At 38.9% G+C, this 19,046-nt stretch overlaps 1 protein-coding gene across 1 annotated transcript; it reads right to left on the minus strand.

The window, feature by feature from the left end:
- Positions 1-2,976: 2,976 nt before the first annotated feature.
- Positions 2,977-4,920, minus strand: pi15b (peptidase inhibitor 15b; the record flags this gene model as incomplete). The annotated part of the gene is made up of 5 exons (XM_079819067.1): positions 2,977-3,112; positions 3,257-3,372; positions 3,452-3,584; positions 3,830-3,948; positions 4,654-4,920. The coding sequence occupies 5 exons, from the start codon at positions 4,918-4,920 to the stop codon at positions 2,977-2,979; spliced, it is 771 nt and encodes a 256-aa protein (XP_079675193.1).
- Between the last annotated feature and the right edge of the window lie 14,126 nt (positions 4,921-19,046).

Below are 19,046 nucleotides of genomic sequence, written 5' to 3' on the forward strand. Positions count from 1 at the left end.
AGAGTCATTTGAATTATGCTCGTTTATCACGCCTCTTGTGGTCTGATTGGTTGAAGGACTATCGAATAGCGTACAGAGTAATTTTAATTATGCTCGTTTATCACGCCTCTTGTGGTCTGATTGGTTGAAGGACTATCGAATAGCGTACAGAGTAATTTTAATTATGCTCGTTTATCATGCCTCTTGTGGTCTGATTGGTTGAAGGACTATCGAATTGCATACAGAGTCATTTGAATTATGCTCGTTTATCACGCCTCTTGTGGTCTGATTGGTTGAAGGACTATCGAATTGCGTACAGAGTCATTTGAATTATGCTCGTTTATCACGCCTCTTGTGGTCTGATTGGTTGAAGGACTATCGAATTGCGTACAGAGTCATTTGAATTATGCTCGTTTATCATGCCTCTTGTGGTCTGATTGGTTGAAGGACTATCGAATTGCGTACAGAGTCATTTGAATTATGCTCGTTTATCACGCCTCTTGTGGTCTGATTGGTTGAAGGACTATCGAATTGCGTACAGAGTCATTTGAATTATGCTCGTTTATCACGCCTCTTGTGGTCTGATTGGTTGATGGACTATCCAATTGCGTACAGAGTCATTTGAATTATGCTCGTTTATCACGCCTCTTGTGGTCTGATTGGTTGAAGGACTATCGAATTGCGTACAGAGTCATTTGAATTATGCTCGTTTATCATGCCTCTTGTGGTCTGATTGGTTGAAGGACTATCGAATTGCGTACAGAGTCATTTGAATTATGCTCGTTTATCACGCCTCTTGTGGTCTGATTGGTTGAAGGACTATCCAATTGCGTAGAGAGTCATTTAATTTATGCAGTTTTCTACTCTTGTGCAGTAGAAAACACAGAGCAGATTCCCCAGACCAATGTTAAATCTTAAATTGAGTGTGGTCTGGTGATAGCCAGACAACGCAGTAGAGATATCAGGACTGGAATCTGCGCGGTAGAGAGCAGGAAGTAGAGACGTGATATCAAAAGCCCACCCACAATCTCGTAGATGCAGAACAATTCATTATGTTGGTGTGAACTAAACAGTTATGGAAATGTCCAATCTCCTCCCAAAAATCCCCAAAAAAGTCTGTTAGTGCCTCAGTGACAACTTCACTCAGAGAAGCCATCAATCTCAGCTGTCAAACTGCCTACAATGACAAAAAACAACTTTTGGAAAAAATTATTTGAAGTGTAATTTGATTGTTTAGTTTGTCCATTAGAAAACACGGAGGGGCGGGGCTTATGAGCTATCCTGGGACCAGCCACCTGGGGGCGATCGATGCGTTGAGGCTTGGTCCGAGCAGCTCCTGTTCGGGCATAGTTGCTCCACAACGGATCAAGTCCAGACTGAATACTCCAAGTATAGGTCTCTGCAGGATATTAATAGGAGTTACTAGATCAGTGGGCGAGGCCATAAACAGAGGGCGTTTTTCACTGTGTTACCCGATTTGCCCACGTCACTGTGTGGGTAGGGTTTAGGGGTGGGGTCGGGTGAAGGGGATCATTTTCATTGCATGGTTTATAAACACCCACAAATTTAGAAACGCCCACTTTTGTTCCGCAGAGACCCCTTACTCGAATTTCCCGAACTCAAATGTGTTGGGCGGGGCTAAATTTGGCTGGCATCCAGACTAATGACTAGTTAATAGTCATGTGTCTAACAAGTAAAGTCATAACATAATAATACCTTTGTAAATCGTTAGCTAATGATTAATTAAAGCAGACAACTGGAAGTTGAAGTACATAGCTTTGACCATTGTGGTAATTAATATATGAATTTACATTATTAGTTAAAAGATTAGTTCACTTTTAAATTAACTTTTGCTGATAATTAACTCACCCCGATGCCATCCAAGATGTCCATGTCTTTCTTTCTGCAGTCAAAAAGAAATTAAGGTTTTGGATGAAAACATTTCAGGGGTTTCCTCCATATAATGCACTTCAATGGGCCCCAAACGGTTCAATGTCCAAATGACAGTTTCAGTACAGCTTCAAAGGGCTTTAAACGATACCAAATGATGAATAAGGGTCTTATCTAGCGCAACGATCAGTTTCTGCGAGAAACTGAGTATTTATGCTATTATTTTACCTCTTTTCAGATGAGCGTGATCATCTCTGAGCTCAGCCCGAACTTCCGCCAAGTGAGGTCAAATACGATCGTGGTCATAGATGTATATGTAGATGCCTCATTAGCACCTGCACGGATCAGTAGAATGAGGCATCTACGATCGATATATCTATGACCACGATCGTACTTGACCTCACTTGGCGGAAGTAATGGCTTTGAAAATAATAGCATAAATACTGCTTGGTTTCTCGCAGAAACTGGTCGTTTTGCTAGATAAGACCCTTATTCATCGTCTGGTGTCGTTTGGTATCATTTAAAGCCCTTTGAAGCTTCACTGAAACTTGCATTATATGGAGGAAACCCCTGGAATGTTTTCATCCAAAACCTTAATTTCTTTTCGACTGCAGAAAGAAAGACATGGACTTCTTGGATGACATGGGGGGGAGTAAATTATCAGCAAAAGTTTATTTAAAAGTGAACTAATCCTTTAATATAATATGTTATTAGGGAATTAATACATGATGACACATTTAATTAATAGCAATTCATATATTACTTAATCTATTAATCATATAGAACGTTCATTAGTTGCTGATGTAGTAATGATTAATAAATGGGTTAGTTCTTCATAAGTCATACATTAACTCATGATTATCTGTGCAATAGTTAAGCATGAATTAATGCATATTAGCGCACACGTATTGTAAAGTGTTACCAAAATACCTACTATCCATGAGCATCAACATGATGGCGAATCCTAAAAGAGTCTTTTTAAGATTGTATTAACATTAGCACCATTTCTGGAATCGATAGTATCCCATAGAACAAAGCAGCTGAATCTGAGGTACAAAATGCATATATATTTAAAAGATATATTACTGTAAAAATGCCCTCAACAGCTCATTTAAACCAGTACATGAAGTTTGAGTTGATGGCAGGAAAGCACATGTTGTTGCTGCATGAACCTCCGTAGCTTGGCGGACAGGCTGAGCATGGCACACCGACTCTGTAAGGTGCTTCGCCAATCCAGTTGCCCCTGAAAAATATTATTTTAAAAAGACAAGCATGCATAACACTTTACTCATGCGCTGGCATTATCAGACTAGGAATGGTACACTCTGTGCTCTGTGAGGTGTAAGATACGGCTGGAGTCACATTAAAGGATAAAAACATGACTAACTTTGGGGAATAGTTGCAGACCAAGTAAGCTGCCTCCCTCCACACGGCGCCCCACACTACCATATTGTAACAGGTTTGGATGGCACATCCAACTCTGTTTGACGACGCCCACACCATCTGTAACATTCAGAGAGCATCAGACATGCAAGTTTTTACTGTTTGCTTAATCTGAATTATGACTTGCAACCAAACTCACTTGTGTGTAATGTGTGCACATGGGTCCATAACAGCGCATGGGGCAGCGGGGATTGCATTCGAGCGGGTATGGAAAGGCATAATCTCTGACCTCATCATACCAAGGTTTAACCAGCTGAAGAATGGAGCGGTAACTGGCAGGAGCACAAACAATTTGGGTGCAATTTAAAACAGTATTATGCACTGGACTCTGTCCAACACACAAAATTCTGGTCTGGCCTGTTGCCTTGAGTCTTGCTCATCGTTTGTAATCTGATAATGCTGCCAAAGTGACATTTTTAAGTTCTAAATGAGCACCATTCTTCTTTATTCAAGGAACAGTAAAGATCTGAGCGGTTGTTCTGTCATTGGCAAACAACTGTTCATCTGCAAGACTTACTTGCCAGTTCGGACTGAGAGGTTTTGACCCAGATATCGGAGAAGGTAAGGAGGTCCATGCTCCCAAATACAGGTGGCTGCCCAAGCTTCTGCTGCCCTGGCAAGGCCTTCATCCCAAAGCTAAAACAAAATATACAAACAGAGGTTGTGTGCAATACAAAAATAACTATTCTTATAAAAATGTTACATTTGAAACATGGAGGAAAGCATGGAAGTCCATGTTAAATAGAATGAAATTGCCCAATTTTACAATATTACAGAGGGACAAACTGGGATTAAACATCTCTGGTCATGTGACTAAATGTTCATATGAAATCACTATATATAGATTTCATTGAATATATATATAGTGATTTCATATGAACATTTAGTCACATGACCATATATATATATATATATATATATATATATATATATATATATATATATATATATATATATATATATATATATAAAGAGCATACTTGTTTTACTTTATAATAATTGTAATAATTGCAAACAAACTGTGATTAATCAGTTCTGGTCATTTACACCCCCCACGTAAAAATGTTTACATTAAATCAAGACAGTGTGCACTATTTTATTCTGGTAAATTATGTTTAAAAAAAATCAACAAATAGCCTAAATACCTGATAAACTCAGAAGTACATTTACCTGTGGGATTATGGTTTGAGGCTATTTTAATAAACTAGTATAATATGGTATTGTATCCAGCAGGAGGAGCTGCACCACATGTCAATCTAATCACCTTCATATAGTCTAATAATGGCAAAATGCTTCATATTGTTTCTTTGGAAAGATGAGAGGAATGAGTGGGTTGCTTACCATGTACTCCATATTTGCTGCAGGTGGGAAAACATTAGCGCGCACCTTGTTGTGATAGTCCAGAATTGCTATCATGTCACCCTGCGAAATGTATCGTTTTCGCCTTGATTTGGGTATCGATGCCAATCCGTCATCCCCCATTTCCGATTTATGGATAGTGAGATTGGTTCCGGTAAGCGTTTCAGTCGCATTTTTGATAATCCAAGCGCTCGCATCACTGGCTACGAATACAAGAAACAAATCGGTAAAAAAGTTGATGGTCTTCATCCCTCTTTTGGTGACTAATCACTGATTATCTGCAAGTAAAATAATACTCATGAACATTTACATGAAATGTAAATACAAAGAGAGACAAAGGGATATTTTAATTAAAACATATATAGTAGCCTAAAAAGTTAATAAGCTTCCTGCATCAACATCGTACCGTTGAATTGTTCGTATCTGAATGAGTGTGCGGAGCAGCTCTGAGTCTCAGTTATCCTGATGGAGATCTCTCATCCCGTCCACTGCTGCCTCTGGCTTTTATACTGGGCTGCTGTAATTCAGGAGGCAAGCGCAAGGTGCTCTTATACGCCCCGCACGATCACCTGAACACGGCATGTTTCCTGCCAGCATGAGGCCACCTCACCATCGCATTACATGCTACTGTTTTAATTGCAATAATAGCCTAGTGAACTTTATTGTTTTTTATTTAATTTTTATAATTACTGGCTGTACATTATTATACTGCTACTTAAATAATAAATAGCCTACATAAATAGACATCAAATATATTTTCGAATAGAAATATTTAAAAGCCTACTTAGAACGAGTAGAAACGGGTTTTCCGGATGTGCGGCTCTACGGCAATTATTCAGAAATTACTGACTGATCAGACAGTCCAAAGGGATAGTTCACGCAAAAATTAAAATTAGTCCATGATTTACTCACTCTCAAGTCATCCTAGGTATATAGGCTATGACATTCTTCTTTCAGACAAATACAATTGGAGTAATATTAAAAAATATCCTGGCTCTTCCAAGCTTTATAATTCTGTTTTAAAGTCTATAAAAGTGCATCTATCCATCATAAAAGTGCTCCACAGGGCTCCTGGGGATTAATAAAGGCCTTGTTTAGTGAATAAGCGATGCATTTGTGTAAGAAAAATATCCATATTTAAAACTTTACAAACTGTAATCTAACTTCTGCTAACTGTTATGCTTATGACGTAGGACGCTCCGATGAGAATATGCTAGTTCTCACGAGAACCACGTTTTGTTTTGCTCTATCCTCTGTGCTTCCGCATCCATCATCGGACATTACGTTACGCCTGTGTCATCCGCTATAAGCTCTCGTGAACACGCGTATGACAGTTAGCGGAAGATAGAGATTACAGTTTGTAAAGTTTGGAGCAGTTATATGATGGATAGATGCAGCCAGGACATTTTTTTTTAATTTAACTCTGATTGTATGCGTCTGAAAAAAGAATGCCATATATATCTAGGATGACTTGAGGGTGAGTAAATCATGGGCTAATTTTCATTTTTGGGTGAACTAACCCCTTTAATAACACTAATTAATCATAAGCTAGTTTGTTATTAGTTGCACTAAAAAATATACCATGTTACTGGATGCATTTTTGTCTCCTTAAAAAAACACAAATGTCACAAAATCAATGTATAGCATAGCATTTGTGGAGATTAAAACAACCTTTCTCGGCTAACAGGTGTAGAAAGTCAGTGAGATATGTTTTTTGTATTATTTTGTCTTATTCATCATACAGATACATTTGTTCAGTGTTTGAGTCCAAAGAGCCCATTTGCCAGCATGTGTGCGGAGCCAAGTTAAGAAGCCCTTTAGAGGCATATCGTTTTCTTTGGCAGGTGGAAGCTGAGTAAGAGCAACATGACGCACATACGACCCCACTCCCCCGTCCACTCTCCTCCCCTCTTCCACTGAACTGTGAATTTGCAGGTTTTCTTGGAATTGGAATCGAGTGTTACTGTTTATGCATTCTTTGGTCCAGAAGTGAGATGTTTACTATCCAAGAAGTAATTAGCCCCAAGTTAGAAGTTTAGTTTTTGGGTTAAATTATGAAAGAAATGCAAAGCATTATCTCACCTCATTGCAACTTTTTCGCCTCTCCACAGACCCAAAGAGTGGATTATGCCATAGATAGAACATTTTATTGGGTCCCCCTTTTTACAGGACCCAGGACAATGTTCCTATCACATATCAGTAAAATGAACAAACGTTATTCTGCCTTCTGTAGGCTTATCACAATACAATGTATCTTCAATAACCTGTCAGTATCACCAAAGTATGTCGTATACTGTATGAGGGACAAAATGTAAGAATCATTAGAGAAATAACTGCATCATTTGAAATGAAATATTATCCGTGGTAAGGAAATGATAAAACATCTTGAAGAAACCAGATGAATAAAGTGAATGGATATCTGCAATTTGATGGATTTCCTTTCACCTGTGCACAGTATTGGATTTTAATGGAGGAACCATTCAGGCTGTTTTTGAGTTTAAGAATACATTTCAAACTAATCTAAGATGATAGGAAATGCAATCTTTTGCAGTTCCTCTATATGTTGGCCTTGACCATTCTTATGCTAATTTAACCCCTACATCCCCAACTCATTCGTATTTAATAATGAATTCATATTTGATCATTTTACAATGCATATTCACTTTGTGGACTGGTGCCGTTTTGCTGAAGAGTGGGAGCGAGAAAAAGAAGGTCTACTGCCAAGCCATCCGTATCCTTGCTTAGCATTTGTGTGCTCCACCCAATGATGTTCTTACTAACTGGCAGCTCATAGTCACAGAATAAAGAATTCATTACCATGTGCTCCGTTTAGGAGGTAAATACTGTCCCAGTGAAACTTCCATATGACAAACCTGTAATCAGAGGACCGGTTCACTAAAGCCAATGGCTTCTATATATAACTATTGTTTATTTTCCTAAAACTATTATTTGAGCAACCTACTTATGTGGCTTGTATTCTGTGAATTCTGCAGTAATAAAATAAAGTCCCAGAAAAAATATAGCCATGCTTACTTTGCAGTCTGAAAGATTGCTTTGTGCTTGCATCTCATTATCCATTTCATTCCCACTGTTTACCATTTTTGTACTGTCAAAACTCATTCACACGCTCAAATCTACCCTATATTTAATAAAAATAAAAAAAGATAGTCAAAACAATAAATACATGTAAAGAAACAAATGATCAAATCTTAGGTCATTAGGTCAAATAGTTCACCATCTTTAAATTATTGGATAGAAACGGATAAAAAATTACGACTAAAAAAAAAACAGAGACGTACTATTGAATTATTCCTTAGGGACCTATGAAAATCTCAAACAGGAACATTGTGTTCATTCACCTGTCACATGCAGGATCACTGGAATCTGCTCATTTCCATCACTAAACAGCCCGTTTATTGTCTTAGGTCACTTTTTTTGTAGTAACAAGTTGTCCTCAACATTTTTTCAATAAAGAACATCTATTGTGAATGTAGATGCATTTGCAAAAATGCACTATCGTTTAAAAGTGTGGGGAATGTATGTGTGGTCAGTAATGAAAATCTTCTTTGTTCACCAAGGCCACGTTTAATTGAGCAAATATACAGTAAAAAAAATCAGTGAAATGTTATTTTTACTTAAAATATTAGTTTTCTGTTTGAATTTTATCAAACGGAAAACATGTGATGGCAAAGATGAATTTTCAGATTCATTTGGCTACTCCAGTCTTAAAGGTGCACTATGTAACTTTTCCGTCTGCTAGAGGTCGCCTATTCAAAACAAAGGTATAGTTTAATGATGCCAAGTTTGAGCGCAGAATCTTGGGACATGTGGTCTTCACCTCACAGCCGGTGGAAAAGAATCGGGATAGGACTCGGGCAGAAATCATGTTCATGGGTGCATTATTGACGTTACTGTAGTATGAAGCTGTCCCGTTAAACCAAAGAAAAACTGGAGTGAGGACTCAGATGCAGTGAAGGATGATTTATTAAACAAATAAACATAATTACAAAAAAAAAATCTAACTTGAAATCAAAAATCAACTTGGAAAATAACAGCCAGGAACACGGATAAACAGGAGACAAAAGACAACAGACTGCAAACAAGAGGAGACTTATAAAGGGTAAATAATCAGGAGGGAACAGGTGGGGTAAATTGACCAATAGTTAGATAACAAGAGGGGTAGGATCCAGAGCAAGGCATCTGGGTGGTGCGGGCAGAGCAAGGCATCTGGGTGGTGGGCTTGGGACCATTGGATTCAAGGCCACCAGAATTGGGACCACCAGACTCAGGACCACCGGAACTGGGACCCTTTCTCCTCCTCCATTTCGGGACCACCGGACTCAGGACCTCCGGACTTGGGACCTCCGGACTCGGGACCACCGGAACTGGAACCACCAGAAGTGGGACCACCTCCCTGGCAGCTCTCTCCTGATGGCGGGCGAGAGTCTCCACCATAGCCTCAAAACTGACCACATCATATGCCCTTCTGACCACCCAGTCCATCGGCTCGTCAAGAGCATAGTTGAAAAGGTCTTCACTGGCCTCCTCATTGAGTTCCAACCCCTCCGATGCTCTGCGCTGCTGAACCTCTGGCCGAACTCTCTAACTCCCGTCCCCTGCTGACGGAGAGAAGTCAATTTATTAAATCTGAGCATAAGGCTCAAATTGCGGACAGGTGACCGGTTGTACCGAGCTCCTCCTCCGCTGAGTCCTCACGATGGTCAGATTGTTATGTCACGTTAAACCAAAGAAAAACTGGAGTGAGCACTCAAATGCAGTGAAGGATGATTTATTAAACAAATAAACATAATTACAAAACAAAACCCACAAGGAAAAAAAAAAAAAATCAAACTTGAAATCAAAAACCAACTTGGAAAATAACAGCCAGGAACACGGAGAAACAGGAGACAAAAGACAACAGATTGCAAACAAGAGGAGACCTATAATGGGTAAATAATCAGGAGGGAACAGATGGGGTAAATTAACCAATAATTAGATAACAAGAAGGGTGGGATCCAGACAAAGACATTAGGCTTGTTCGACTTCACCCAGCGATGCGCAGACCGATCGGCGGCTGACTTGAAGCAGTGCATGCCGGTTAGAAATTTTGTCCGACTTTGACAGTGATGTATGTCAACAAAGTGCCGCGAGAGCGATTCGAGAGCAGCCGGCGAATACAGCCGGTGCAGTTTCTCCAGAGCAGCTGCTCGAGGCTGCACGGGCTCTGATGACGACACAGCCGTTCCACGATTGGCCAGATTCACCGCATGACAGCGATCACGTGTGTTTCGTGTTTATTCTAAAACCTTCAGCTCCACTAATGCGCACAAATCTGTTTTTTATAACAGTAAAACCTCCTTTCATGTAGTCGCGATATTATATTGTCATGTTTATCAAAATATAACTGATTAAAAACATAGACCCCACTTCATTGATAGTGTAGGCTTATATGTTGAACTTTATTCTTGTACAAACACACACTGTATTAAGCAGTACATGAAGTATTACATGACAATAATGTCTCTGAAACATCTGTGTATTGCCAAATATTGCATTTATTTCACTTCAGCTGATAAAGTATGCAAACACAGCGCAAGCGTCACTGCGGGAAGCAGAAAGTATCCGACTTCACGTCTCCGTTTGTAGCTCCTCCCTGCCTGCACGCGGCTATTCTCGCCGATCAGTTGCATCCGGCCACAGCCGATGTCGAACACACCTAAGATCACTTAGCCCAAAATAACAAAACACCACATGTGCTACACAAGACAGGACAGACATGTGACAGAAGCGGAGTAGGACCGAGTGTTGTGGAGCTGAGCAAGGCAGCTGGAGCAATTGTTAATAAGATGAATGCAACACACGTCTCTCGAGCAGCGGGACTTTTATTATGACACAGTCGCCGGCGCCATTTCCGCTTTTCTGGTCATGAGTGTGAGGTAACGCAGCTCTGTTTATCATATCAGACACATCTGCGTGTGTTGAAAATGAGGTTATGACGTTACTCTGTGCGTTCGCTCGGCGGCTGCTATGACACTTGTTCACACTCCAGTGAGAGTAGGGGGAGAGCAGGGACGAAAGTACCATTTTTCAGAAAAACGTAATTTTAAAAGATAATATTTTAGACCGAGATATATTTTTGCTGTGGTCAATAACTCACAAGTGTGGTCTATAAATAGCAGGTGGTATTTTGTACAAATGTAGAATGACTACAGTATATTTTCACTTTGAACATAAGCTGCACATTGTTACTTTTGACCCCATCAGGTGGGACGAAAGTAACACAACAATACAAGCTAGATTTGTTTGTGATACTGTTGTTTTTTTTTTTTTAAACATACCTGACTATGACCATGTTAATATGTAACTGCAACATATTTTGTCCTTTATCTTTGCAAAATAAATATTAAATTACATTTTCATTTTAAATGTTAAAGTTTATCAAATGTTTCAAATGTAACCTGACCGGACAAACTTTAATTGTTTAGAATATTTTTTTATTTGCAATGTAAATCTATTTGATACGTTTTTTCTTCAACAGAATGAACAATATGAAAATTATAAGCATTATATGCATTATATATAATAGCGTGTTACTTTCGTCCCGACAGGAAGTCCTGACATTTAAACACGATTTACTTTTATACTGAAAAACTCTGAAAAGACAAACCTTCAGGGTGTGTAACAGCACAAAATAACCCGTAGATTGATCATTACTGTGACACATGAAACAAGAAACACAACAAAAAAAGTACCGCTTCATTAATTTACTTGCCGTACTTGAAAACTATATTTCGGACCTAACCGCGGAAAACAATGACGGAATCACGTGATATTTGGCAGATCCGTCAAGGGTTGTGTGCTGAACGTGCTGTCATAACTTGAAATGCAAATATAGTCAAGGGCTCTGAGAAAATCGCTTTGTTACTTTCGTCCCGTGTTACTTTCGCCCCGGTTCTCCCCTAAAGCGTTTCTGCAAAATAAAACCGAGGGGAACGTGGATATGACGCCATAGACAGGCGATGCCCACACACGCCCCGGTTACTTGGTTAAAATAGCAATTTCTCACGATTTACAAATAGTTGGAAACATTTGGGATATCGTAAGTATACTCAACTGAACAAAATATATAACACTGGCATCGAGGCTTTTGGATATTTTACTGAAAAAAATCTACATAATGCACCTTTAAGCGTCACTTGATCCTTCAGAAATCATTCTAATATGCAGATTTGATGCTAGAAACATATCTTGCTAGTAAACATTTCTTATGAGTATTTTTCACACACATCTGAGAAGCATTAGTTAGACAGAGGCGTGTTGTATCGATCAGCAACAGTTTTATTTTATTTTTGTACAAATTTACAACTTAATTTGTTATGAAGAAATATGTCTCTTTGTAATATAACTGCAATAAGAATGTTATGTTCCTTGACTAAATGAAGAGATCATCCAAAATACATCTATATCTTAAGCAAGCTTTGTTGATAGTTAGGGTGGGTGTTTATGTGTTACAAATTATTTGTGACATAATGGAGTTGTGCAACATTTCTGTAGATGATGTGCCAAAACGTTGTCTAGTTCTGGAGTCCACCAATTGTTGTTTGATCCCAAACCGATTTTTGTTGAAAAATGAACACGTGTTAAACCAAAATACAACATTAAGTCATCTCTAAAGTTCAGCTAAATATTCCCTCTTACATTAAAACGTATTAAGTACAATTAAAATGAAATCAAGTTTTTGACTAAATACATTGGTGCTACAGGCTGAAAATCAACACTCTATTATATGCAATATGTAACAGTCAAATGGGTTCTTGGACTTAAAAGGGTTGAAGTCTGCCCAATTGTCAGTAAAATGTAAAGTGCTTTAGAAAAGACGAATTATGACAGTCATGGCAGCTTGTAATGAAAAACATTAAACAAGAAAAAACTTTGTTATGCACTCAAAGACTGTGTCAGCCATGGCAAACATGCTTGTGTATCTGATATTTGCTTAATCAAATACATCTATTCTATGAATAATCTTTTGTTGCAGCATGTCAAAACATCTCTGACATCATTTTTTGACATCACTTTGCTTCATTGTTTACTTGCTAACCATTGTGCTCAGATTGGACTCATGCTCAAGGATGACAGTGAAACTAGCAATTATGATTCAAAAGCAAATGTTAGTAAGAATTAAATCCATGCTTTTATTTTATTGACATTTGAAAAAAAGCCATATCCCCCTTAAGGGAACCTCCAAGCACAACAACTCTCTCAGTACTCCATAAAAGCACTGGACTACAGCTCCGAAATGAAAAAAAAAAAGAGATTAAAGACCTCCCTTATACTATCATGAGTCACTCAACATAATTCCCTGGAACACAAAGAGAACAAACCTCTGCACTTATTTAAACTGCAGTGCTGTTTATAGGAAGATCACATCATCATCTAAGATATGCCTTTTTGGCTATTTATTAAAGTGTGAGATTTATGAGCACTGTAATGAAAACAATTGTGTTTCAAATGAAACACATTAATGTCTAAAACTGGAGTTAAGGCTCACAAAGCACTATTGGGAGATCACCAAAAAGCCTATGGAGTCTCTATGCCGAAATTCGTTAACACTATTATTATATTTTCCTTTAAAAGAGTCATATGGTTCAGTCCACCTTGATTTAATTCCTAACAGTTGATGCTGATATCAATAATGGACTCATCAGCTGTCGTTTTGTGACCACCAGGATGCAATGCAGTGTTTTTCTCATCAGGATTTGAATGGCAAATGATTTATATAAGATGGCCAAACCTCCCACCAGAGGTGAATCCCACACAACCTCCAAAAACCATTTAATCCACATGTGGGAATCTATAATCAAATGAAGAAACTAAATATAATGTGGTTTTTAAGTAATGGTTATTTTGTGGCTTGGCAATATTGTGTATTTGGCAAGACCAAGATAATAGAGGTCTAACAGTGTGGAGAAGGATTTCACACATTAGATTTATTTACAGGACATTCCATGTGAAGCCCCAAGTATAATTAACTGTAAGCAGATATTGGTCAGATGGAGAAATAGCTGTTATACTTACTTTTAAATATATAATATTTTAGTTTGTAAAACTGATGCATTGGCAAATTGATGCAAATCATATTTCTCTGCAAAAGAGTAAAGGTGCGGTCATATAGCGGCAAATCCGACATGAACCGAAATCTGGGAAGGAAAGAATTTTGTCCTCATGCAAAATTTCTTGAAATGGCTGGATTTTGCCAGCGAAAATTCATTGGTGATGAACGGTATGTTCTTAGCCTGGTTAAAACCAGACCATTCTCAGTAGTAACTGAGTTATGGTCTGGCAAAGCTTCATAGGCAAATCATTTCCAAAGGGGCGTCACCAACGGGCGTCGCTCAAATGCCTCTCGGCGCAATTGGATAGACCTAAAACCAATCAGAGCGATGAGGGAGATGACGTATGCAGAGCGACGGAGAAACATCTGAGACTCTGGCCGTTTCTCAATATGCGTTCTTATCTGTACTTGTGTTCTCAAATAGGAAATGTCCCCGGTTTCCATTTCAGAAATCTGGTCACTTTACCTAAACCACATATTAATGTTTAATATATTATTTTTAAAATGTAAACGAAAAGAGGCATGGTGTTTTATACTTCGTTTTATTATAAATATATAAGATAATCAATGTAGGCCTAGCTATGCGTTGCCTGAACCACATTCGTGTGGCTATTATTATGTTTAATTATTATAATTTTTTTTATGAAATGAGGCAGTGGTGTTTTTTATGACATATTTCGTACGCAAACTTCTGACTTGCTTCCGTGACTTACCAAGTTTGACTCCGGAGAATGAACTCCCGAGGACGGGAGGAAACTAGTCCGCCTAGTCTGCTAACGGACAAGCAGCGTTCTTGACAGTATCACTCAGTATATATTTGTATATGTAGTGCAGGCAATGTATATTATCTTCAATGCATGTTTATAACAAAACGAAATATAAAAAACCCAGCCTCTTTTCGTTTACATTTAAAAACACACACACATAATATAGGCTATGATTATCACTGTAATAAATTAAATATGACACAAAACACAACCCAGTCTCTTTTTGTTAAATGTCAGTTTATGTGTGATCATCCATAGCAATCATAAAAGTATAAGTAAAAGGTATAAGAAGCTATACAATAAATAAAGCAATTCAGTCAAAGTCAGCGCTAGGAGACTACAACGGTAAAGTTTAATATCTTAAAAATATAAAGTTATGAAACTTCACTTTGCCCACAGACAAAACGATCTGTCTAGGAACAAATTATAGATTAATGAGAGCAAAGATCAGCCGCTAGATCTAAAGACGAGACGGTTTAACCACTACAGAGACATCAGAGCCAGCGGCAGACGGCAGAAGGACTGGCCGAGGAAAGGCGCCTCTCGGCGGGCTAAATGATCAATTGAGCGCCGCTGAACCACTGGCGCTCACAACTCCGAAAACGGCAGATAAAATTTAAAAAAAGGCGCTCTCTTTATAAATAAACCACATATTTGAGCTTTAAACAACTACATTCACGCCTGAAAAGGACTTAAAACTATATTTTGTAAAACATTAACACTACCAGAGGGCTCTCGCTAAGACCCATTCGTTTAGCCACCAAAGGGCCAAGCTGGTATCAGACTTTTGCCGAATCCAGTCGGTAAGACAGCGATAACATCTTTTTTAGATATGAAGGCTTCGAGTGTTGTTCTTTGCTCGGGTTTTAACGAAAAGGAAAAGTTTAAATCGCTTAAAACAGACGCGATAGCTGATTCGAACGAGTGATGCTCCACAGTAGCGGCAAATCTGCTTCAATGTCGCTGCGCTGTCGTCATCGTCTAAAGCCCGCCCCAACGTTTCTAATTGGTGCCGCGATTTCTAGGGTTTAGAAATGGGTTTGAATGGGGTCTTTGCCAGACTACTTGCAGAGCAAATCTAAATTTGCCGGAAGTTGTCTGGGTTTTCCCAGGCTAGTATGTTCTCCTAACTTTTTATGTTTTATATAATTTATCTAGGCCTAACCAACGCAGTTCGCCTAATTACAGTTTTAAAATCTAAATGGTCGAGTGACTTCTCGCTGTTTGTAGCCTATCCCTTACTTGAGTCAGTCTGAGCATTAGTGATGGGGATTTTTTTAGTGAGTCAGTCTAGTGACATGTGACTGTCATTGAATCATTCATTCAGACGATTCCTTCAAAATACAGATTAATTTAGGAATGAGCAAGTGGATAGCCGAATTCTTTATGAGTGAGTCATTCAATCATTTATTTAACCAATTCATAATAAAACACTGGCTGGTTCTTTCAGTTCTACCAGAAAGACTCGCGAGGCCAGATGAAGTACAATAAAATAGCAAGTTTATTGGCAGACCAGCAAGTATTATAATTAGAGGTTCTTTGGCGTAGGCCCCGTCCGTAGCTTTCGTCTCGAGGGTAACGGACTCTGCATTTCCTGCCTGAAGATGAAGGGAGGGACGCAGCCGACCCCCTGGGAAGTATAGGCGGGGACCAACCTGGTGGTGGTGGGGAAGATGGAGGTAATGTTGGCGTCAGCATCTGCGAACTCAGACATGTGTGAGTACCGATCTTTTATACTCTGAGAATTAGGACATGATTGGTTAGGTCTGAATGTGATAAGTGACGCTACATTGAATCTTCCTGGCAGAACATGCGCTAGAGCTTCATTGTCAAAGATGATTGACAATTAGCAGTTTGGATGTTTGGTTCTGTTCTGGGCAAGAACTCCCTGCGCATCCATGCAGCCTAACATGGATAAGAGCAGGGAGAGCAGCGATAACCCCCCTTAGGGTAAACAGAACAGAACCAACATAAATGTTTAATATTTTAATGTACAACATACACTCACCTAAAGGATTATTAGGAACACCATACTAACTCAGTGTTTGACCCCCTTTCGCCTTCAGAACTGCCTTAATTCTACGTGGCATTGATTCAACAAGGTGCTGAAAGCATTCTTTAGAAATGTTGGCCCATATTGATAGGATAGCATCTTGCAGTTGATGGAGATTTGTGGGATGCACATCCAGGGCGCGAAGCTCCCGTTCCACCACATCCCAAAGATGCTCTATTGGGTTGAGATCTGGTGACTGTGGGGGCCATTTTAGTTCAGTGAACTCATTGTCATGTTCAAGAAACCAATTTGAAATGACAGAAATCGAGACTCATCAGACCAGGCAACATTTTTCCAGTCTTCAACTGTCCAATTTTGGTGGCCTCGTGCAAATTGTAGCCTCTTTTTCCTATTTGTAGTGGAGATGAGTGGTACCCGGTGGGGTCTTCTGCTGTTGTAGCCCATCCGCCTCAAGGTTGTGCGTGTTGTGGCTTCACAAATGCTTTGCTGCATACCTCGGTTGTAACGAGTGGTTATTTCAGTCAAAGTTGCTCTTCTATCAGCTTGAATCAGTCGGCCCATTCTCATCTGACCTCTAGCATCAACAAGGCATTTTCGCCCACAGGACTGCCGCATACTGGATGTTTTTCCCTTTTCACACCATTCTTTGTAAACCCTAGAAATGGTTGTACGTGAAAATCCCAGTAACTGAGCAGATTGTGAAATACTCAGACCGGCCCGTCTGGCACCAACAACCATGCCACGCTCAAAATTGCTTAAATCACCTTTCTTTCCCATTCTGACATTCAGTTTGGAGTTCAGGAGATTGTCTTGACCAGGACCACACCCCTAAATGCATTGAAGCAACTGTCATGTGATTGGTTGATTAGATAATTGCATTAATGAGAAATTGAACAGGTGTTCCTAATAATCCTTTAGGTGAGTGTATATTTATACTGCACACATAGAACATACATTTAATGGCCGCAAAGTAATTCACTACTCATTGAAAATGCGATTTTGGGTACAGCTGAGAAGTCATTTACCCAATTCATTCAAAACAAGTAAAGTTAGTCATTGAATAATTTGCTGGGATTGAATGCTATTGTGACATTCTGGTGATATTGACTATGTCAGGAGAAGTTGAATAATTGAAAATACAGAAGGACTTTCCCAGTGTATCAAAAAAACAAGAAGATGAGATCACCAAAAACATGCTAAAAGTCTTGAAATTGTACATGAAAAAGACATGCAGGACCAGCTGCCTCGGTCAAGCACTGAATGTCCATTGAATGACCTTTGGGACGATCCCATCCTAAACCTATTGTTAAAAGCAAAGGGAGATTGAATCACAAACTGTGTTTGAGCTGCTCTGGCCAGAGCCCTGCGCAGTGGAAACCATAGCAAGCACTTTAAATAAATGTGAATTATAGTGTGCAGCATGAACTAATGCACAAACTAATGTTAAATGCTGTAAAATGTCATGTTGCATCAAAGGGAATTTTAATGTGGTCTAGACCGAATGGAACAGGAGTTGTATTTTTTGCAGTGATTAAAGTGATGGTGCACTGGGCCGGTCAGTTGTCTGGTTTAGACAGGAAGTGGCCATGGCCCGCATTTTCAGTGTGGGAGGAACATGTTTTAAATCTCACATTCATTACAACACCATATTTGCACCAAAATTATAGTGCAGAATTGTTTCCGTATCTTTAGTGTTGCTCCAAAAGAAAACTTGAATGCATTGTAAACCGTTTTGGATTTAAGCCAAATGCATGAATGTAAATGCAAATGTCTGAATCCAGAGCCTTTGGAAACATCATAACAAATGGGTTGCACAGTAGGTCTGAATTTCAGTGAGAGCATGGTAACTGTATGTGTCTATGAGTGTGCCTGTGTAACAATTCTTTCTGCATTCCAACATCTTTTTTCTTCCTCAATTCACATGTATGCCAGAAAAGAAAAGGGCTCTCAGTACCATATATAGAATTACACTACAAAAATAGAACTAACAGATGGCATTTACAAACATTTGCCCTATTAATGCAGAAGATTATTACACGGCGATATCATCATCCACCACTACGACTGTTTATAGGAATGACACAATATGATGACATGCAAAAGGTATAAAATGAAACTATGACTAAATGTATATTACAAATGAGCAATACATTTCATGCGTCACAGACCATTAATGAAAAGGAAAGGGTAACAGTCACTTTTAAAATGGTTAGTTTTAACAATAACAGCTGACATTATGGCAAGAGCTCATGGATGAAATCATAGTTTAGAAAAGGAGATGATGTCATGCAACCATGTTTTTCAAGCTGATACAAGGGGTCCGATAAGGATATCAAATGTAGCCTACCCCTCCACCTGAATGATGCAATCAATCAGCACAACAGCAATTTATGACTACACTTCACAGCAGATTTTGTTTTATCTTTGTGTTCTGTATAATTATGGCAACATTGTGCAGTTCTGTTGTAATTTTACAATACGT

Source organism: Gobio gobio (genome assembly GCF_949357685.1).
Source record: "Gobio gobio genome assembly, chromosome: 6".
NCBI lineage: Eukaryota > Metazoa > Chordata > Actinopteri > Cypriniformes > Gobionidae > Gobio > Gobio gobio.